The sequence below is a fragment of the Podarcis muralis genome, chromosome 16 (assembly GCF_964188315.1).
Source record: "Podarcis muralis chromosome 16, rPodMur119.hap1.1, whole genome shotgun sequence".
Taxonomy (NCBI): Eukaryota; Metazoa; Chordata; class Lepidosauria; order Squamata; family Lacertidae; genus Podarcis; species Podarcis muralis.
Window position 1 is genome coordinate 2,262,748 of NC_135670.1, and position 22,700 is coordinate 2,285,447.

The 22,700-nt window shown below is 47.1% G+C and overlaps 1 protein-coding gene across 3 annotated transcripts; it reads left to right on the forward strand.

Annotated features, from left to right (window-relative positions):
• The first annotated feature begins 1,431 nt into the window (after nt 1-1,431).
• On the forward strand, nt 1,432-17,726 carry LOC114586840 (acyl-coenzyme A thioesterase THEM4). 3 transcript variants are annotated; one of them, XM_028710668.2, is made up of 7 exons: nt 1,432-1,967; nt 5,685-5,894; nt 8,445-8,604; nt 9,471-9,636; nt 11,504-11,614; nt 13,487-13,611; nt 14,195-17,726. In XM_028710668.2, exons 2-7 carry the CDS (start codon nt 5,763-5,765, stop codon nt 14,251-14,253), a joined length of 753 nt encoding a protein of 250 aa, XP_028566501.2. In that variant the 5' UTR covers nt 1,432-1,967; nt 5,685-5,762; the 3' UTR covers nt 14,254-17,726. The 3 variants fall into 3 exon arrangements, with proteins under 3 accessions (XP_028566501.2, XP_077776188.1, XP_077776189.1); XM_077920062.1 differs by lacking the exon at nt 1,432-1,967 and adding an exon at nt 2,929-3,082; XM_077920063.1 differs by lacking the exon at nt 1,432-1,967 and adding an exon at nt 2,932-3,112.
• Nucleotides 17,727-22,700: the final 4,974 nt, after the last annotated feature.

The window sequence follows — 22,700 nt, forward strand, 5'->3', positions numbered from 1 at the left end:
GGTTGACTTGGACGGCTTTAAAAGAAGAGGTGCCAATTTTAATTTCCATTTCCTCTCACTTTTGAATTTGTATACTGCCTTTCTATATTGCTGCACACAAGGAAGTTTGCATGCCGACAAAGCAACAAAACACAGCGAGAAGAGAACTTCTTCTAGGGCAGAACCCGATTTGTAGATGTCCTGGAATTGTAGAGTGGGAGGGGACCCCAAAGCCCATCTAGTCCAACCCCCTGCAACGCAGGAGTCTCAGCTAAAGCATTCATGGCAGACGGCCACTAAAAACCATATGATGATAGTTATGTTAATCTTGTTGTATCTTATAGTGTGATGGTTTGTTTGATTTTTCTGTTATTTGTTTGTTTGATGGTATGTTTGTTTACTTGTTTGTACATCTGTTTTTTCATAAATGTATTTATTTTAAATAAATAAAGATATATTCAAATAATAATAATAATAAAAAAAAAAATTCTGCTTCTTAAAAACCTCCAAGGAAGGAGAGGGAGACTGTTCCACTGTCAAACAGCTCTGGCTGTCAGAAAGTTTTTTCTGTATGTTTAGTCAGAATCTCCAGTGCAATTTGAAGCCATGGGTTCGAGTCCTACCCTTGAGAGCAGGAGAAAACAAGCTTTCTCCATCTTCTATTATTACCACCCAGGGTGGGTAGGGTATAAATTATAAATAATTGTTGTTGTTGTTTAGTCGTTTAGTCGTGTCCAGCTCTTCGTGACCCCCTGGACCAGAGCACGCCAGGCACTCCTGTCTTCCACTGCCTCCCACAGTTTGGTCAAACTCATGCCGGTAGCTTCGAGAACACTGTCCAACCATCTCGTCCTCCGTTGTCCCCTTCTCCTTGTGCCCTCCATCTTTCCCAACATCAGGGTCTTTTCCAGGGAGTCTTCTCTTCTCATGAGGTGGCCAAAGTCTTGGAGCCTCAGCTTCAGGATCTGTCCTTCCAGTGAGCACTCAGGGCTGATTTCCTTCAGAATGGAGAGGTTTGATCTTCTTGCAGTCCATGGGACTCTCAAGAGTCTCCTCCAGCACCAGAATTCAAAAGCATCCATTCTTTGGCGATCAGCCTTCTTGATGGTCCAGCTCTCACTTCCATACATCACTACTGGGAAAACCAGAGCTTTAACTATAACGGACCTTTGTTGGCAAAGACAACAGGCATATAAATAATAGAATTCTTATTTATTTATTATTATTATTATTATTATTATTATTATTATTATTATTTATTTATTTATTTATTTATTTATTTATTTATTAATTATTATTACTTATTATTATTATTATTCTATCTGAAAGTGCCTCTCCTATCTCCTCTCAGTCTCTTCTCCAGGTTAAACACCCCCAGCTGCTTCAACCGTTCCTCATCAGGCTTGGTTTCCAGAACCTTTGATCATCCGGGTCTCCCTGCTCCGCCCAATGAAAACTAAGAATCTCTCAGAAATTAGCATAAAAGACATATGATCCGTCGCTCCAATCAGCACCCAGGTATCAGATGGAAGGGCGGGCAAAGCGGAACAACGGCTCATTTCGAAGCCTCGGAGGGGAAGATAGGAGGCTCCTTATTGGCGTTTACAAGTTGATTGACAGAAGCCAGAGCCAATGAAGGATTGTGTGCCGCGTCAGCCACCAATAGACATCCAACCTACAGTTCTATCTCCTCCCACCCCGGGCGCCTCTCTCCGCGTTGTCATAGCGACGGGCCGACGGGCGGGAAGAGCGCGAGGCTCTCGCGCACGCGCAGTGCCGAAAAGAATGACGCCGCGCGCCGCTTGGATTCCTCTCGCCCGGAGAAAGAGCGAGAGGAGCACATGGGCGCATGCGCAGAAGCACGGCCTGGCTCACTCTTCCCCCCACCCTCGGGAGGGACGGGCGGAAGTGACGTTAACGGAAGTCAAATGCCGGCTCCTGATCTTGACTGAGGCAGAAGAAGGAGAGAGCGGAGAAGGAGGGGAGAGGTAAAGTTTTCTGCACCTGGGATTTAATTATTTGGGGGGGGGGGAGAAATGGGTCAAAGGTCAGAGGAGGGGGAGGGGTGACCGTGGAGTTTCCTGGAGTCAAGGCGGAAATGAATATTCATGACTTAAAGTTTACCAGATTATATGTTTTATTTTTTATTTTTATTTTATTTTATTTGGTTTTATGAATTTATATGTTTTATTTTTTATTTTATTTGGTTTTATGAATTTATATGTTTTATTTTTTATTTTATTTGGTTTTATGAATTTATATGTTTTATTTTCTTTGGTTTTATAAATTTATATGTTTTATTTTTTATTTTATTTTCTTTGGTTTTATAAATTTATATGTTTTAATTTTTATTTTCTTTGGTTTTATGAATTTATATGTTTTATTTTTTATTTTATTTTATTTGGTTTTATGAATTTATATGTTTTATTTTCTTTGGTTTTATGAATTTATATGTTTTATTTTCTTTGGTTTTATGAATTTATATGTTTTATTTTCTTTGGTTTTTTGAACTTATATGTTTTATTTTTTGTTTTATTTTATTTCATTTGGTTTTATGAATTTATATGTTTTATTTTCTTTGCTTTTATGAATTTATATGTTTTATTTTCTTTGGTTTTTTGAACTTATATGTTTTATTTTTTATTTTATTTTATTTTATTTGGTTTTATGAATTTATATGTTTTATTTTCTTTGCTTTTATGAATTTATATGTTTTATTTTTTATTTTATTTTCTTTGGTTTTATGAATTTATATGTTTTATTTTCTTTGGTTTTATGAACTTATATGTTTTAATTTTTGTTTTATTTTCTTTGGTTTTATGAATTTATATGTTTTATTTTCTTTGGTTTTATGAATTTATATGTTTTATTTTATTTTCTTTGGTTTTATGAACTTATATGTTTTATTTTCTTTGGTTTTATGAACTTAAATGTTTTATGTTTTATTTTATTTTCTTCTTTCCTCTCCGAAGTCCTCCAGGAGGGGCTCCGTGGTGGCAGAGCAGCCAGAAAGGCCCCTGGCTTAGTCCCTGGCAGATCCTCCAGGGAGGGCTGGGAGAGGCCCTGCCGCTCTCAAACCCTGGAGGAGCAGCTGCCAGATAGTGTAGGCAGCGCTGACCCAGATGCATAAACGGTCCGACTCAGGATGGGGCAAGCTTCTCATTTATTTCCTGGCAGTTAGTAAAAATTGCCGGGTGGGGACCTGTGTTAGTGGGGAATGTAATTATGAGCAAGTTTTTGCTCCTTGCTCGCAATGCTTTGCCACCCAACGAAGCTGAATAAGTTTCGGGATGGGCAGAAGGGAGGCCTTCTCCGCACGGTGCGTAGTTAAAGCTGGACTCTGCTCCCACTGCAGACGGTGACGGCCAGGACAGGACAAAATCTTAATTTCAATTTGATTTAGCCTGATCCTCTACTCCCTTTTCCCTTTCCTCTTCTACGAAGTACCGTATTTTTCGGACTATTGGACGCACCGGTCCATAGGACGCACCTAGATTTGGGGGGGGGGGGAAATAAAGGCAAAAAAATTTATTCCCCCCCCCCCTGCCAGGCGCGGGGCTGGGGCGGGGAAGCCCGAGCTCCCCCCTCCCCCAGAACGGGACCCAGAGCCATGCCGAAGCTGCGCGCAGCTTTGGCATCGCTCTGGGAGCTTGCGGGGCTGGGGGAGGAGGAAGCCTTCCGCCAGCCTCCAAACCATGTCGGGAGACAGCGGGATGGCGCGCTGCGCCTCTCCCGCTGTCCCCCGAGTTTGCGGGGCTGGGCCAGCCTTCTAACCAAGTCGGGGGACAGCGGGAAGGGCGCGCTGCGCCCCTGCCGCTGTCTCCCGAGTTTGCGGGGCTGGCGACGGGGAGGAGCAGGCTTCTCCCCCCGCCAGCCTTCTAGACAAGTCGGGGGACAGCGGGAAAGGCGCGCTGCGCCTCTCCCGCTGTCCCCCGAGTTTGCGGGGCTGGCAACGGGGAGGAGCAGGCTTCTCCCCCCGCCAGCCTTCTAGCCAAGTCGGGGGACAGCGGGAAGGGCGCGCTGCGCCTCTCCCGCTGTCCCCCGAGCTTGTGGGGCTGGCGGTGGGGCTCTCCTGAGGCTTGCTTCTCTCACCCCCAGCCTCCAGATCAGGTCGGGGAATAGCGGGATGGCGGAGCGCCGCCATCCCGCTATTCCCCGACCTGATCTGGAGGTTGTGGGGCTGGGGGGGGGGAGAAGCAGGCTTGCTTCTCCCACCCCCAGCCTCCAGATCAGGTCGGGGAATAGCGGGATGGCGGAGCGCCGCCATCCCGCTATTCCCCGACCTGATCTGGAAGTTGTGGGGCTGGGGGGGGGGGAAGCAGGCTTGCTCCTCCCACCCCCAGCCTCCAGATCAGGTCGGGGAATAGCGGGATGGCGGAGCGCCGCCATCCCGCTATTCCCCGACCTGATCTGGAGGTTGTGGGGCTGGGGGGGGGGGGGAGAAGCAGGCTTGCTCCTCCCACCCCCAGCCTCCAGATCAGGTCGGGGAATAGCGGGATGGCGGAGCGCCGCCATCCCGCTATTCCCCGACCTGATCTGGAAGTTGTGGGGCTGGGGGGGGGGGAGAAGCAGGCTTGCTCCTCCCACCCCCAGCCTCCAGATCAGGTCGGGGAATAGCGGGATGGCGGAGCGCCGCCATCCCGCTATTCCCCGACCTGATCTGGAAGTTGTGGGGCTGGGGGGGGGGGAGAAGCAGGCTTGCTCCTCCCACCCCCAGCCTCCAGATCAGGTCGGGGAATAGCGGGATGGCGGAGCGCCGCCATCCCGCTATTCCCCGACCTGATCTGGAGGTTGTGGGGATGGTGGGGGGGAGAAGCAGGCTTGCTCCTCCCACCCCCAGCCTCCAGATCAGGTCGGGGAATAGCGGGATGGCGGCGCTTCGCCATCCCCCTATCCCCCGAGCTTGTGGGGCTGGGGGGGGGAGAAGCAGGCTTGCTTCTCCCCCCGCCAGCCTCCAGATCAGGTCGGGGAATAGCGGGGTGGCGGCTCTGCGCCTCCCCGCTGTCCCCAGCTTTTGGGTGCAGGCTGCTGCCCGCAAGCCTTGCGAGCCCGCGGGACATCCCGCCGGGCTTGCAAGACTTGGGATAGCTTCCTGAAGCCTGGAGAGCGAGAGGGGTCGGTGCGCACGGACCCCTCTCGCTCTCCAGGCTTCAGCAAAAGCCTGCATTCGCACCATAGGACGCACACACATTTCCCCTTCATTTTTGGAGGGGAAAAAGTGCGTCCTATAGTGCGAAAAATACGGTAACCGTTTCTGGGACCCCACATTTAAATTCTTCCCTGGTCTCCTTGCTGGCCCTAGTAGGACCAACTTGGCCAGTTAGCCCTGGTGATCATTTGATGTCTACTGACCGGGTTTTGTTTTCTTTTGTTTTTCCCAAAACGACCCCTGAAATTTTGAATTTCATTGATATTGATGCTGCATTTTATGTTGTATTTTATGCTGTTCTTAAGTCCCATTTCAATCATTGCTTTATATTTGCTGTTAGCCACCCTGAGCCCAGTTTTTAAACCGGGAAGGGTGGGGTATAAATAAAAAAATATTATTATAATTATTATTATTATTAAGAGGGTGAGGCTGCCAAGTCCTCTGCTCTCCCTCCCTACTCAGAAGCCAGCATCCCTCCAAAGGCCGGATGCCAGGAGAACCTGCGAGGTTTGCATTTCTCTTGCCAAACTGTGACTGGGCCAATCTCGCTTTGCAGGTGTCGTCCCTTCCAGCCGCATCTTGATCAGCAAGAAGAGCGAGCGGAGCTTATCCCTGAGACGCGTACGAGTCGGTCATGCTGAGGAGCTTTGCCCGGCTGGCTAAGGGGCTGGCTCGCTGGGGGGGCCCCAGATGTGGTCCCCCAGGAGCAGAAGCAGCGTCTCGAGGAGTCTTGCCTTCTTCCCAGACGCCGTTGTGGAAAGCCGCAGTGAGTATAGGATCATAGAGCTGTAGATTCAGAAGGGATCCCAAGGGTGATCCAGTCCAACCCTCTGCAGTCACAGCGTACATGAGGTGGATGTTATTTGTGGCTCTGGGACACTGACATTTCAAGCCATCATCTAAACGAGATCCACCAAATGAGGTCAAATTTGGGATTATTTCGATGACGGCTTAAAGCTTGACCTTTTGCCTGTGCTTTTGGGCACAGAGTCTGCTGCCCAGTTGTCTGATTTGCTGTGTTTATATTGATTTTCTTTTAAATCTGATTTTTATGATTTTATTGATACTAGCCCCCTACCCTTCAATGATACCCTCCAATGAGGAGAAGCACTTTTTATCTGTCACAAACATACCACCCTTTATGCTCTTGTCACACAGCCTGACTGTGCTAATAGCACTGTGCTGGTAGCAGGATAGGTGCTCAGACGCGCTCAGTGCAGATTTCAACAGCTCAGGGCTATGTACACAACCTACTCTTAAAGCTCGCATCTTCCCTTGACATAATATTGGGGACTGTAATTTGCCCATCACAGAATTACCATTTCCTGCCCCATCAACAAACTGCAGTTTCCTGCATTCTTTGTATTATGTGTATTCAGACACGGTATCAGTTTTGAGCACCAGTGAGACCAGATTCACAGAAAACAGAAGTTAATTAGGGGAGCTGAAGTTTTGCCAGTTCTTTCATAGCTTTCATGTTCCCTGACTTTTGGCAGTGTTAGATGGGGCTGACAGGAATGCAGCAACATCTGTAGAGCCAAAGATTCCCCACCCCTGTTGTAAGTAAAGAGATTGCGCTCTCGTGCAAGATGGGTGCTGTATCTAGTGCAAAGCCCATGTCGCATTATTGAGCATTGATGTGACTATAAGAGTAATTTAAAGGTAAAGGTAAAGGGACCCCTGACCATTAGGTCCAGTTGTAACTGACTTTGGGGTTGCGGCGCTCATCTCGCTTTATTGGCCAGCATGACTAAGCTGCTTCCGGCGAACCAGAGCAGCGCATGGAAACGCTGTTTACCTTCACGCCAGAGTGGTACCTATTTATCTACTTGCACTTTGACGTGCTTTCGAACTGCTAGGTTGGCAGGAGCAGGGACCGAGCAACGGGAGCTCACCCCGTCGCGGGGATTTGAACCACAGACCTTCTGATGGGCAAGTCCTAGGCTCTGTGGTTTAACCCACAGCTAAAAACATTATTGTTTAGACCAGGGTTTCCCAAACTTGGGTCTCCAGCTGTTTTGGGGCTACTATTCCCATCATCCCTGGCCGCTGGTCCTGCTAGCTAGGGATGATGGGAGCTGTAGTCCAGCAACAGCTGGAGACCCAAGTTTGAGAAACCCTAGTTTAGACAAGTCTATCCAAATGCTTATAACATTGAGACAATTTAAATCTGTTTTAGTATTTTAATTTTTGCGTGGGTTTTTTTCAGTATGGCTGGTATTTTTTTAATTGATTTTCTTGCTTTATCTTTGAGGTATTTTTTTACAATCAAGTGGAGTATAATTTTTATAAAATAAATAATTACCACTGAAACTGGCTCGGAGCCAGCTGGGGCAGAGTGTCTTCTTAGCTGTCTGCCCATTACGTCAGAAAGCAGAAAACAGCCTCCAGCCTTTGGTAGTGATTCACACGCCCACACACCCAGGTCTATCTCCATGAGCAGAATGTGTCCCTTTTATTTAAAATGCATCTCTGGGTTTTTTGTGGGGCATAGGAATTTGTTCATTTCCCCCAGCCCCCCCCAAAATATAGTCCGGCCCCCCACAAGGTCTGAGGGACGGTGGACCGGCCCCCTGCTGAAAAAGTTTGCTGACCCCTGATGTAACATCATGATTTTACTGTGTACTATTATATTCTAATTATGTAATGTTACTTTATTGGATTTAAGTTACTCCAATTTAAAGTTATGTTTTATTGTGACTTATTGTTATAAGGTGTGTGTTCTTCGTTGTATAGTTTGTTGCTGTAAACCACCTTGTGAATAGTAATATAGAAAGGTGGTATACAAATTAAAAATGAAATTAAATCAGCTCTCAATCATTTCCGTCTGCCCCCCTACTTTCCATGATATATATATATATGTCTCTGTGTGTGTGTGTATTCAAAGGAGGACTTGAACAGGAAATCATGGGGGAAACTTTGATAAATCTTTTGGTGTTGTTGTTGTTGTTGTTGCTTTCTCATGCTTAGATGCCCCCCACTTTTGGCCTCCGCCCCCCCACCCCCGAACCTGGACCCTGGAAGATTCAAAGAGTTTGAATGCATCCCTCAAGCTGAAAGTGGTTCCCTACCCCTAAATTAAATGCATTGAGCAGCTGGTGATAGTGTCAGGGGCAAAAACTGGAGCTGGGCCTAAACCTAGGAGCTTTGAAGGGTGGGAGAGCAGAGCAGGATGGGAAGAAAGCTGTGTGAGTCACTGGTGGAAAATGCAGTAAATCACAGGTGATGCGTTTGCTGTGCTATAACCTGGATCCTTATCCCCTCTTTTCTGCTCACCTTCACTTCCCTGGCTTACGTACATTCCCTTTCTTTTCAGGCACTATTCCACGAGTCTGAGCATGCGAAGGACTATGCCATCCCCAACGCCAGCTGGAGTCCAGAGATGGTGCATCAGTTCAACAGGTTCATGGCGATGGCGAAAGACGGAACATGGAAAAAGCTGCCTTCTTATAGGAATGTTGCAGATCACGTTCCAGGCGAGGACCTCTTTTTCATTCCTTTCTCTCTCTCCTTGCTAAAACCTTTGCCACCAGCCTCTGTTTCATCCGGAATATCAGGGATGGCAAACTGGTAGTCCTCTGCATGTTGTTTGATTCCAACTCCAATTGTTCTCAATGTTCTGCCCCATGTCAGATTTGGGCTTCTAGTGTTGTATCTCCTTTCCCTGGGAATCACCCTCCTCTTAAATACTATTATACAGGCGCCCACTGAAGACCTTCCATCTCCAAGACGCCATTTAAGTACAGTGGTACCTCGGGTTAAGTACTTCATTCGTTCCGGAGGTCCATTCTTAACCAGAAGCACCACTTTAGCTAATGGGGCCTCCTGCTGCTGCCGCACCGCCGGAGCACGATTTCTCTTCTTAACCTGAGTTACTATTTCTGGGTTAGCGGAGTCTGTAACCTGAAGCGTATGTAACCTGAAGTGTCCGGGTGGCACCTTCATTAGACACCAGGCAAGTGGCACTGGGGACACAGGTGGCGCTGTGGGTTAAACCACTGAGCCTGGGACTTGCCGATCAGAAGGTCGGTGGTTCAAATCCCCACGACGGTGTGAGCTCCCTTGGCCAATAAAGCGAGATGAGCGCCGCAACCCCAGAGTCGGCCACGACTGGACCTAATGGTCGGGGGTCCCTTTACCTTCAATAGCTTAGGGTCCCATCAAACCTAAATCCGGCCCTGCCTAGGTGTTCTGTCCCTGCCTGCCATGCAAACCCTCTCGCTCCTCCAGAAGTGACTGGTAGATTATCCATGGAGCCCTCTGGTTCAGCGGTGCTGTTACTGCATGCAGGTGAGTCCATAATAAGACCGTGCTCATTCACGACTTGATGCTGCTCCCACAGTAAGGATGAGGCAAGGGAACGAGCTAAAGGACAGAGCCAGCCGTCTCTTCCTCAGGAACCTCGATGAGGAAGGCTTGGGCTTTGAATACGCGATGTTTCTCAACCCATCGGAGAAAAGGATGGTGTCCATGTTCCAGCTTGGTCCCTACCTCGAAGGGCCTCCAGGGTAAGGACTGAAGCAGAACCGTGAACCGTTTTCTAAACCATGGGCCCTTGGAGGTGTTTGAGTGAGTTTGGTGGGCACCATCCAGCTGGCCATTTTTCTGTGCCCTTCCCTGGCGCTCCCAATAGAGAAATTGCACGTGTACATGCCTCACTTTTCTAAGGGACGTGGGTAAAAGCAGGATCCGGTGGAATTACCGTATTTTTCGCTCTATAGGACGCACCTTGTTTTAGAGGGGGAGAACAAGAAAAGAAAAAATCTCCCCCTCTCTGCCCAGGGCCCCTTCAGCGAAGCAGCATGAAAAACGGGGCCCTTCCATTTCTCCTCCTGCTTGGCTGAAGGGGTGCTGCGCAGCTCGCCCTCTCTGCTGAAGCCAGGAGAGTCTTGCTCTCCCGGCTTCAGCGAAGGAACCCAAAGCCTTTGGAGCGCAGCGCGAGGTCCCGCTGCACTCCAAAGGCTTCAGGCGGCTATCCCTGAAGCCTGGAGAGCGAGAGGGGTCGGTGCGCACCGACCCCTCTCGCTCTCCAGGCTTCGGCGAAAGCAACGCATAGCCTCTGGAGCGCGGAGGGAGCGCTCCCTCTGCGCTTTGGAGGCTTCGCCTTGCTTTCGCTGAAGCCAAGGAGCCTGCATTCGCTCCATAGGACACACACACACTTCCCCTTAATTTTTGGAGGGGGAAAAGTACGTCCTATAGAGCGAAAAATACGGTAATTTGAGCCTGCAGATGTTCAGGGGCGTGGCGGCCTGGGTTAGGGTCTTCCTAAGTTGTGAAACTTCCTCCCCGCAGAGGTGCAGCTGGAACCCTCATTACACTGCTTTTGGCAAATTCTGAAGACCCACCTCTCAAACCTGGCCTTTGACACATGAGAGGTGTGTTTTCAGGGACCACCACCCTATTCCTTTTTTTATTTCCAAAACCAAAAAAAATTACAAACATCAAATTCAGCATCCATATTCATTTCCTTACATAAACCTGTTAGCTAAATCAAATATACCTAATTACTCTAAACTTCTCTTTGCTGTATACAAATACATCACAATTGTTGTTGTTGTTAGTCGTGTCCAACTCTTCGTGACCCCCTGGACCAGAGCACGCCAGGCACTCCTGTCTTCCACTGCCTCCCGCAGTTTGGTCAAACTCATGCTGGTAGCTTCGAGAACACTGTCCCACCATCTCATCCTCTGTCGTCCCCTTCTCCTTGTGCCCTCCATCTTCCCCAACATCAGGGTCTTTTCCAGGGAGTCTTCCCTTCTCATGAGGTGGCCAAAGTCTTGGAGCCTCAGCTTCAGGATCTGTCCTTCCAGTGAGCACTCAGGGCTGATTTCCTTCAGAATGGATAGGCTTGATCTTCTTGCAGTCCATGGGACTCTCCAGAGTCTCCTCCAGCACCAGAATTCAAAAGCATCCATTCTTCGGCGATCAGCCTTCTTGATGGTCCAGCTCTCACTTCCATACATCACTACTGGACATCACAATTAGAAATTATATATTAAAACTTTTATTTATATTGCTCACCACCCTATTCCTGTGGCTGTGATCTGTTTTAAATGGTTTGAATCTTGAATCTTGCATTGTTGTAACCACGTTCTGGGACCTCTTGCTTAAGGGTGGCTTATAAATTCAGTAATAATTATTCCCACGATAATGGCAATATCCCTTCTCCCGTAACAGTGGGCAAATGTAGCGCCTTTTTAACAGGCAGTCCAGGAGTACCTGGCATCCACTCCTGCTCTGGGACCTCATGTCTCCCTGAATCCACGCTCTCCTGCCCCCAGAGCCATGCGTGGGAGTCATCTTTGCACATCATCTTCTTTGTTTCCACAAAATTTGTGTGGTATTTATTTTTAAATTAGCTTTTGGTTTTTACAGGTTTGTACACGGCGGCTGCATCGCCACCATCCTGGATAGCGTCCTTGGCACATGTGCCATCTTCGTCGCTGGCAGGGTGTTGACCGCAAACCTTACCATAAACTACAAGAGGTGAGCAAACCTGCCTTTGGAGAACTAAGAACTTAGGAAACTGGCACATGATCGGCATAGGTCATGGGTTTGATTTTAAAAGGTAAAGGTACCCCTGCCCGTACGGGCCAGTCGTGTCCGACTCTGGGGTTGTGCGCCCATCTCACTTAAGAGGCCAGGGGCCAGCGCTGTCCGGAGACACTTCCGGGTCACGTGGCCAGCGTGACAAGCTGCATCTGGCGAGCCAGAGCCGCACACGGAAATGTCGTTTACCTTCCCGCTAGTAAGCGGTCTCTATTTATTTACTTGCACTTAAGGGTGCTTTCGAACTGCTAGGTTGGCAGGCGCTGGGACCGAACAACGGGAGCGCACCCTGCTGCGGGGATTCGAACCGCCGACCTGACGATCGGCAAGTCCTAGGCGCTGAGGTTTTACCCACAGCGCCACCCGCGTCCCTTGGGTTTGATTTTAAGCACTCTGCAAATCTTTTGACACATTTGGCAAAACGAGTCGATTCAGTAATAAGAATTCTGGACTTTTGAATACAACATATACTCTCCTAGGTTTTTATTTAAATTTCTCCAAGGGTCTGTCTGGTTTCAAGTTGACTCAGCTACAAAAATACACTCTCTCTCTCTCTATATATATATATATAAATTATTTTTATTTATACCCCACCCTTCTCGGTTCAGAAAACCGAGCTCAGGGCGGCTATCAACAAATTTAAAACACTTATTTGATGTAACAAAAGACCCAGCGTAAAATACAGTATAAAACATGAATAACAATACATTCAGAATTAAAAAATCAATTTAGGGGGGAAATCCATCCAATAAACATTAGATGATCCCCAGGGCTAGCTGGCTAAATTAGTCCTATTTGGGCCAGCGAGGGGACCAGGGGAGAATTAGCTGTGGGATCCCAAAGCGGGTAATCTTCATAAAAAAGGGAGAGGGAGGGAAGGAAGGGGAATAAAAGGCTAAGTTCAAATTGAAAGCCAGGCAGAACAGCTCTGTCTTACAGGCCCTGCGGAAGGAGGTTAAATCCTGCAGGGCCCTTGTCTCGTGGGACAGAGCATTCCACCAGGTCGGAGCCATCACTGAAAAGGCCCTGGCCCTGGGGGAGGATAGTCTGACTTCCTTAGGGCCCAGGACCTAAGGAAATCAGATTATTCATGGACCTCAAGGTCCTCTGCGGGGCAGACCAGGAGAGGCGGTCCTGTAAAGACGAGGGACCTAAGCCGCAAACTAGCAGCAGTACAGAAGTCAGCCTATGCTACTCTGAAGTTTTCTCTATTCTAAAGGTGGCAGGCTGGTAATTCCAGCCCTAAAAGTCTATCTAGGGGAAGTAGTATCTCAAATGCAGCCTGGTATTGAGATCTGGGGGGTTCTGTTTTTGTGGGGCAGGTGAAGTAAAAGTCCTTCCCCGTTACATACTCCCTTGCCAGCTCCATCAAAACCCCAGAAAGAGATTTTTTTGAACAGATGTTGGCACCGCTACAGGGACAGAACCCTGGATGGAAAATACTGTACGTTGACTATTATCTGACTGCGCTTGTCACATATAAAACAGACTTATTTGCAAAAGCTGGTAAAAGTGTTTGTGCTAGTCGCATAAAAGACAATACTGTAGACTGTGCAGAGGACTCATTAATTGGATTTATTGTAAATGGTTATTTATTTCTGGATCTTCCTTAATAGGTTTTATTGGAGTTTCTCGTTTTGTAACAATAAATGATTGTTTGATTAAAAGTTGAGGGGTTTTTTAAAATCCCAGTCTGATTTGGCTGTGGATTTGAATTTTAATAGATATATAATGGTTTTATATATGCTTTTATTGCTTTTTTATTGTTGTTAACCATTTTGGGGTTAAAATAACATCTCCCCCCGTTAGTCCTATCCCGCTGGGCTCCGTAGTCTTGGTGGAGAGCAAGCTGGACCGGATAGAGGGCCGGAAAGTGTTTGTGACGGGGCATGTGCAGAGTGTCGATGGGGAGACGGTTCACACAGAGGCCACAGGTAATGGCTTGGTTCTTCCTATCGTTTGCTGCTGTCGTTGGCGCCACATCAAAGCTTTCACACAGCATTTTATTTTATTTTATTTATTTATTTATTTATTTATTATTAATGTTGCAATACATATATGAAATCTTTACATAATAATACACATACGGTATATTCGTAAATTCACTTCTTCACATTTCATTATGTACCAACATTTATCCATTTCTTATTCCTTGCCCTGTGTCTTTATTCCACCCGTGCATGACTTCCTTGTTATTATTTTGTAACTTTATTATTGAGGTTGTATTTTCGTATCTTAATAATCAAACATTCCATCTTAATATATCAGCTTAGCTTAATTTAACTTGGTGAAATCAGTCTATACAGATCAAGAAATTCTTGTTGGAGCATCTTTCGGTCATGTATTCTTCTACACATTTATATTCCTGTTTGAGATTTTGAGTAGATTGCATTCTAATTGTTGCCGTCATTTTTGCTAATCCAATCATTTAAAAATATATATATATGTTGCCAATCTTTTAATGTTGGTACTCGCACAGCATTTTATTTTATTTCCCCCCTCCTGTTTCTGTTTTAGCTCTCTTCATCCAGTTCCAGTTAAAGGACTCCATCCAGCAGCAAGCCTCTTCCAAATAGCCCGCCAGAGGAAGTCCAGTCTTTCCCCCCGAAAGCTGATCATCTTGAACAGGTCCAGTCCAATGCCTAGCCTTAAGCACTTGAGCCTGGGGAGACTGACCTCTGCAAAAGCATTTTGGCTCCTGAACCAACTCTGCGCACTTTGGCAAGCGTGCATTCCCTCTTCCCATGTTTGACTGCAAAGTGTGTCAGGTCTTCTTGGCCAGTATCTCCTCAATGTAGCCCTAGGGCTGTTCCTGCTACACAGAACTCTCAGAGCTGAACCGTGGCAGCTCTTTCTCCGTTCTCCGCGATGCAGTATTGAACTTTGAAGCAGTGTTTTCTGGCCTTTGCCCAGCTAAGCTCACCTGCTATCAACAATGGGTTCCCACTTCCTCTCTCGCCTCCGATTGCCAACAAACCTCCTCAGCTTGTCCAGAAAACACAGCACCTCTTTCATGAAGGAACCTTGCCTCTCTACCTTTTGGGGAAATCACCACCCTCAAACCTTTTATTGGCATCACATACAACATCCAAACAAATCAGTATGGAATTACCACTTCCCCAGTGGCACAAAACATTTGCTGAAAGAAAGGAGGCAGAGCAGTCTATCGCCACATCTCTTGGTCTCCAGGGAGATCAGACGTCTGCAGGGCATTTCAACGACCAAAAACCAAATAGAGATATTTAGCCGCTAACTTGGTGAGCTCCTGATCATTCCCCAGTAATAGAAAATGTATTACCTCCGACTCTGGTTTCCATTTGGGGATACAGAGTTGATCTAGAAATTGCTGGCGGAGATCAGCATATAGTTTACAATTGAGAACCATATGTGTGAGGGTTTCCACCAGGTGGTCTTCACGTGAGCAAGTTCTTTCTCCTTCCACCCTGCCTGAGAACCTTCCTTTTGGGGAAATCCTAGAAACTGGTTCCTGGGAAATCTGGATCTTTTCTACATTCAAGGCGGCTGTTTCTTCCGGAGAAAACGATTTACGCCAAACAGTGTTATCGTTGCTACTTAAGCAGACTCTTGCCACTTCTAGGGCACATAGGGGTTTTTTTTTGTATATAGGGCAAGTTAATATATACATATATATTATATAATAAGCAGAGTAATATATTTGCAGGGGGGGATGCGTGTGCCTAACTTAACTCATAGCACCATGGAAAGTATTTTCTGTAAAACGGCTTATCCAGCAAGCTCAGGGCAACCTCTCACTATGCCTTCTATAGCAGACCTTGCCTTTATTCAAACACCCATTGATCAGCTCCAATCGTACCCATGTGCTGTTCTGGTCACTTATCAGGCGGTCTAACTATTGGTGGGAAAACCTGGCCAGATATGTCCCATTTTTGAACCGGAGTAAGCAGAGGTGTTCTCTGGAGTCCAGACATGTAGGGTGGTATCCCACCATTCGCCCTACCCAAGGTAGGCCCATTGAACTCAATGGATGTGGCCGTCGCAGGTCTATTAATTTCAGTGGGCCTGCTCTGAGTAAAACTTAGTTGAGTGCAATCCATGCTTACCTTTACATCAGAGGTGTTGGCGCCCTACAAGAAGAGGATCATTGCCAGCTATTCTCTCTCTCTCTCTCTCTCTCACACACACACACACACAGAGAGAGAGAGAGAGAGAGAGAGAGAGTTAGATAATAGGTGGAAAGCAAACGCTCTTCATACAAATCAAGGCCCAATACAAATCATAAAAATCTGTAGTGTCAACACACCCATCTTTCATAATAGCATTTTACTGGAAATTGCTGGGTCGTGCATGCCATGTGTATTTTCGTGTAGTGCCGTGTTTTCCCAAAGAGGCATATTCTCTGTCCTACCCTTTTAGTTCCACGAATACTCAAACTGAGCTGATGGCTTCCAGAAATCACAGCAACTGTACACTGTGCACTTTTTATGTGTGTGGGCTGAGCGTCACGCATACAAACCCTCGGCCGGTCTTCAGCTGGTGAACACATGTTCAGAGCTTCCCTTTGAGCCTGTTGATACAAACAAAAAGTGCCTATAAAGCTTCCATGTAAGCTGATATTTCATATCGAAGCTTCTTCCTCTTAAGTTTTTGAGGGGTGCAGCCAAGGGAGCTCTTCTATTGGCCTTCTCATAAGGCAGGTGTGGGGAGCCTGTGGCCCCCCAGTTATTGCTGAACTCCCACCATCCCCAGCTATTGGCTATATTTGCTGGGGCTGATGGAAGCTATGGTTCAGCAACATCTGTGGGACCAAAGGTTCCCCACTCCTGATATAAAGGGGACTTGTGCTTCCTATCCAATTCCTCCCTCCCAATAAACCTTAAGAGCTTGTGCAGATTAAACATATTTAAGCTCCCGCCAGGGTGTTTGGTGGGGCCTGGTTCTTCCATAGCATTCTAGCAGTGGTGGAAATGCATGAGTGGTTTTTTTTACCATTTAAGTATGCAATAAGGGTCAGTTTGCAGTCAGACGGGGGGGGGGGCGCCTTTCAGGTGTCATTGCACTTCACTCCCCCTGTGCATGATGGGAGTTGGAGTCCACCGCCATCTGGAGGGCCTCATGTTGGCTGCCCCTGACTCGCAAGACGTTCTTTGAAAGGAATTTGCCTCCCACATGGGGAGAGATCCTCTTGGGGCCCTTCTCTGTCCTTGGAAGTCTCTCCCCTCCTGCCCACAGCCAACCACGTAGGAAAACGGCGGTGTAGCCAATGCTAGTGCTACTCAGAGTAGACCCATTGTCGTCAATAGACGTGGCTAGCTTAGGGTCACCCTCAGTGGGTCTGCACTGAAAAGTTAGTTTGATGCAACTGTAGGTTGGAGCAGAGAAAGAAACATTCAGAGGTTTTTAGTGAGTGATGTTTGGGAGCATTTAAATGGCTACAAAACATGGAAGGTTGCTTCCTCCTTTGTGTAAGGAGGGTTGGACTAGAGACCCCATCTGCCTGTATTTTTGTGTTGTGGCGCACCATCCCAAGGCTTCAAGCTGGGACACAGCTCTCTGGTGTGTGACCGCAGCATTTGTGATAGGGAGTGTTGTCTATATACTCCACTTCTCCCACCACCAGCCTTGTGGGAGCCTTGGGTCGTGTAATTTTCCCAGGGAACCCAACTTGCCATAATGAGGGTATTGGAGATCGTGGGGAAATTCATTTCCCTAGTACCTTTCGAATGGAATTCTATACGTTGTTGGACTGGGGGCAGAAACCTCACTCCTAACCACTAGTGGCAGAGCAGCCAGGCAGAAGGTTTGAGAGCTCAAACCTGGATTACAGGGGAGAGATTAGATTTCTTTGTTCTGCTGCTGATGTCACTTGGGCTTGTCAGGGAATGAATTTGGTTCATAGCTGAGGTTGGCAAAAACTATTCTACTTTGTTGGGAAGCTGTCAAGCTCAATTAAAGATAAAAGGGGGGTAAATTCATCCATAACTACTTGACTATCTGTTAACTATTCTGGCACTTTGCTGAGTGTTCTGGAAAACAGTGTTTGCCAAAATAAAAGAATAAAAAGCTTTGATTGGTGTGTGTGTGTGTTTTTCTCAGAAGGAAAATTTCCCTTGCTTGCTCTCAGTCTGCCAAAGACATTGTCTTTCAACCAGTCCAGCAGTCTATCTTACCAGAGTTCCCAGTGTTAAGAAATCACCACCAGCTTAGTGGAAATGTGCCCAGTTTCTTTCAATATTTATTGGGTTTCTCTCCCAACTCAGAGCTTCTGGATTGGCTTACAAGTTGTTGGAGTTGGGGGGAATTATGTGGCAATGCTAGTCTTTGCATTTTCAGGACATGCAGTTTCCAGTAGAGGCAAGTTCGGTCAAAGCAAAAGTCAGAGAAGAACAGGACCCTGGACAGGTCCCAAGAGGATCCAACGGGTCCATGCTTTCTCTGCAGATGGCCAATGAAATCCTAATATGGGCTGATGAGATCTGGGTAGGCTCTGCTTCCCTGGAGGAATTGGCCTGGTTGGTTTAGGGAAGGCATTATGGGATGGAGATGCCACCACCAAGAAGCTTGAGGCCCCCTGATCTAAAGCAACCTTACCCAGTTTGGGTGGCCTTTCCCATTGGCTCCCCGCTGGTGCTATCCAAAGGACTCACCACATGGTATTATCATTTGCAATCTATTGTGTCAATTGCAGGCAGGACAGGAAGGGAGGAGAAAGATGAATTTAGCCTAGCCTATGCACTCAAGGGGGACGCGGGTGGCGCTGTGCGTTAAAGCCTCAGCGCCTAGGGCTTGCCGATCGAAAGGTCGGCAGTTCGAATCCCCGCGGTGGGGTTTGCTCCCGTTGTTCGGTCCCAGCGCCTGCCAACCTAGCATTCGAAAGCACTCCCGGGTGCAAGTAGATAAATAGGGACCGCTTACTAGCGGGAAGGTAAACGGCGTTTCCATGTGCAGCTCTGGCTCGCCAGAGCAGCGATATCACGCTGGCCACGTGACCCGGAAGTGTCTCCGGACAGCGCTGGCCCCCGGCCTCTTGAGTGAGATGGGCGCACAACCCTAGAGTCTGGCAAGACTGGCCCGTACGGGCAGGGGTACCTTTACCTTTACCTTTATGCACTCAAGAGGGATGCAAGAGGGACTTGACATCTTTCCGCAGGGCCTGCAAGACAGAGCTGTTCCACCAGGCCTTTGGCCAGGGCACAGCCTGACTCCCTCCCTCGGCAATCTTCACGGAGCTCTGGCCCAATGGTTGCCAGTGGCTTGAATTAATTAATTTTATAATGAATGATTTTAGAGTGTTGTTTATGCTGTACTTTTGTACTGTTTTATTGTTGTTAGCCGCCCTGAGTCCGGCTTCGGCTGGGGAGGGCGGGATATAATTTTTTTTATTATTATTATTCGGGTGGCGCTGTGGGTTAAACCACAGAGCCTAGGGCTTGCCGATCGGAAGGTCGGCAGTTCGAATCCCCGCGACGGGTTGAGCTCCCATTGCTCGGTCCCTGCTCCTGCCCACCTAGCAGTTCGAAAGCACGTCAAAGTGCAAGTAGATAAATAGGTACTGCTCCGGCAGGAAGGTAAACGGCGTTTCCATGCGCTGCTCTAGTTCGCCAGAAGCGGCTTAGTCACGCTGGCCACATGACCCAGAAGCTGGACGCCAGCTCCCTCGGCCAGTAAAGCGAGATGAGCGCCGCAACCCCAGAGTTGGTCACGACTGGACCTAATGATCATGGCTGGACCAAATTCCCTGGTATCGATGTCAAGCTCACTGGTAGTTACCTGGGTCTTCCTTCCTCCCCTCCCCCCTTTGAAGATGGAGACAATATTTGCCTGCCTCCAGGCTGCAGGGACCTCACCTGTTCTCCAAGAATTGTCAAAGATAATAGACAAAGGCTCTGAGATTACATCCGCAAGCTCCTTTAGTACCCTTGGATGCAGCTCATCAGGCCCTGGAGATTTGAATTCATTTAGATTAGCCAGGTGTTCCCTTACCACCCCTTTTCCTATCTTGGACTGCTGCTCCCTTTCCCCCCATTATTTAGTCTGTTATCTCCAGGTTGGACACTTCTTTCCTTTTGGGTGAAGGCAGAGACAAAGCAGGTGTTGAGTAGTTCCGCCTTCTATCTGTCACCCAATAGCGTTTCTCTGTGTTTCCCACGCAGAGGACCTACCGTATTTTTTGCTCTATAAGACTCACTTTTTCCCTCCTAAAAAGTAAGGGGAAATGTGTGTGCGTCTTATGGGGCGAATGCAGGCTGCGCAGCTATCCCAGAAGCCAGAACATCAAGAGGGGTTGCTGCTTTCACTGCGCAGGGAACCCTCTTGCTGTTCTGCCTTCTGAGATTCAGAATATTTTTTTTCTTGTTTTCCTCCTCCAAAAACTAGGTGCGTCTTGTGGTCTGGTGCGGCTTATAGAGCGAAAAATATGGTACCACTTGCTTGTTCTTCCTCTTGCTTCGAACATAGCTGGATATACCTTTGTTGTTACTTTTAACCTCTCTTGCAAGCCTGAGCTCATTCTGAGCTTTGGCCTGCCAGACCGTCTCTCTGCAAGTGGTGGCTACTCATCTTCCTTTGTGATTTCTCCTTTCTTCCATTTCTTATACTTTGTGGCTTAGGGCCCTCGTATTTACAGGACCGCCTCTCCTGGTCTGCCCCGCAGAGGACCTTAAGGTCCATGAATATTCATAGTTTAGAGGTCTCGGGAAGTCGGATTATCCTCCACCAGGGCCAGGGCCTTCTCAGTGATGGCTCCGACCTGGTGGAATGCTCTGCCCCATGAGACCAGGGCCCTGCAGGATTTAACCTCCTTCCGCAGGGCCTATAAGAGCTATTCCACCTGGCTTTCAATTTGAACTTAGCCAGATCTTTTCTTCCCCTTCCTTCCCTCCCCCTCCCCTTTTTATGAAGATTCCCCGCTCTGGGATCCCACAGCTAATTCTCCCCTGGTCTCCTCGCTGGCCCAAATAGGACTAATTTAGCCAGCTAGCCCTGGTGATCATTTAATGTTTATTGGATGGATTTCCCCCCTAAATTGATGTTTGAATTCTGAATTTATTGTTATTCACGTTTTATACTGTACAGTGGTGCCTCGCAAGACGAAATTAATTCGTTCCGCGAGTTTTGTTGTCTTGCGATTTTTTTCGTCTTGCGAAGCACGGTGTCGGGAAAGTTTTGGAAAAGCTTCAAAAATCACCAAAGTCTTAAAAAACCTCAAAAAAGGCTACCACACCGCGTTCTATGAGTTGCTCCTCGAAGTCAAGTCGCAACTGTATTAACGGTGTTAAGAAAAAGGAAACAAACTTGCAAGACATTTCCGTCTTGCGAAGCAAGCCCATAGGGAAGCAGCTCAAAAAACAAAAAACCCTTTCGTCTTGCGGGTTTTTTGTCTTGCGAGGCATTCGTCTTGCGAGGTACCACTGTATTTTATGCTGGGTTTTTTGTTGCATCAATTAAGTGTTTTAAATTTGTTGTTAGCCGCCCTGAGCCCGGTTTTCTGAACCAGGAAGGGTGGGGTAGAAATAAAAAAATATTATTATTTATTATTATACATGGTCTTCTTAAATCTCAGCTCATCTGTAAGCTCCTTATGCAGCCGCACCAGTTTATTTAGATGCCTCCCACTTTTCTTCCTCGTTGGAATTGTCTGCATGTATGCCTTCAATATTTCACCTCTAAGAAACTCCCGTCCATCTTGGACTTCCTTCTCTTTGGGTATTTCTAACCATGGGATCTCACCCAGTAGTTCTTTCAGCTTTCTGAAATCAGTCTAATTCTTAAAGTCCAGAGTGCATGTCTGAATACACTCAATTTTCCCTTGCCTCTGTATCGTGAAACCCAGGAGGACATGATCACTTTCTCCCAAGGTTCCCATTACTTCCACTTTGGTAATCAGTTGCTCCCTGTTGGTGAGGACCAGTTCCAAGACAGATGAACCCCTTGTTACCTCTTCCACTTTCTGGGAAATAAAGGATGAAGAAGCAGGGGTCAAGGAGGCTTAGATAAGCCCTGCTTTCTGTGAGTAAATGGTTGGCTGTGTTTGAAAAAAGCATGAATTAAATTGCATGGTTGCTAAATCCTCACTCATGCTAAGCCTCATTTACAAAATGAATTTCCACATTCCTCCTCCCTCTAATTCTTTCTTGCTTGCAAAAAGGACATGAGTAAGACTGTGCTGTAGACACCGGCGCTAGACTCTTATCTCCAAGTTGGGACTAATTACACCGTTTACCCTTTGGATAATGACCTCTTAAGCGAGCTGGTCATTCAGTTTGGATCGTCCTCTTCTCACAAACTGGAACATTGCAGTGCAAAACGGAACAAAAAGAGCCACTCTTCCCATTATTATTTTGTTGTTTCCAAAGTTAGTCATACTCAGAGCAGATCCAAGAAAATTAATGGATGTGACTAACTTAGGTCTCTCTTTTCTTCAGGAAGTAGAACTGAACCATTCGTATTATTCTTATGTGTAGCAAATGTACAAAAGGTTATTGAAATACAACTAAATGCAGTGCTTTTTTTCTTTAAAAATGTTTAGGGGTACAGTGGTACCTCAGGTTACATACGTTTCAGGTTACATACGCTTCAGGTTACAGACTCCGATAACCCAGAAATAGTACCTCAGGTTAAGAACTTTGCTTCAGGATGAGAACAGAAATCGTGCTCTGGCAGTTTGGCAGCAGCAGGAGGCCCCATTAGCTAAAGTGGTGCTTCAGGTTAAGAACAGTTTCAGGTTAAGAACGGACCTCCGGAACGAATTAAGTACTTAACCCGAGGTACCACTGTACTCTCATTTTGACTCAAGAAAACCACCATTTTATAGTTCAAATCGGGGGAAAGATACAGTAAATGGACAAAAGTACAAAGATCCACAAAATGTTTAGGGGTGCCCCCCTGCGCCCCCCCGAAAAAAACACTGACTAAATGCACAATTATGTGAATGAAATGGTCTAAGTGGACATTGGCTTTGGGTCCTGCCTGCTGTCGACATGTGGCCCCCGGAAGGGTATGGACTAAAAAAGCTTCCCTGCTCCTGTATGATAAGATGCTTAGA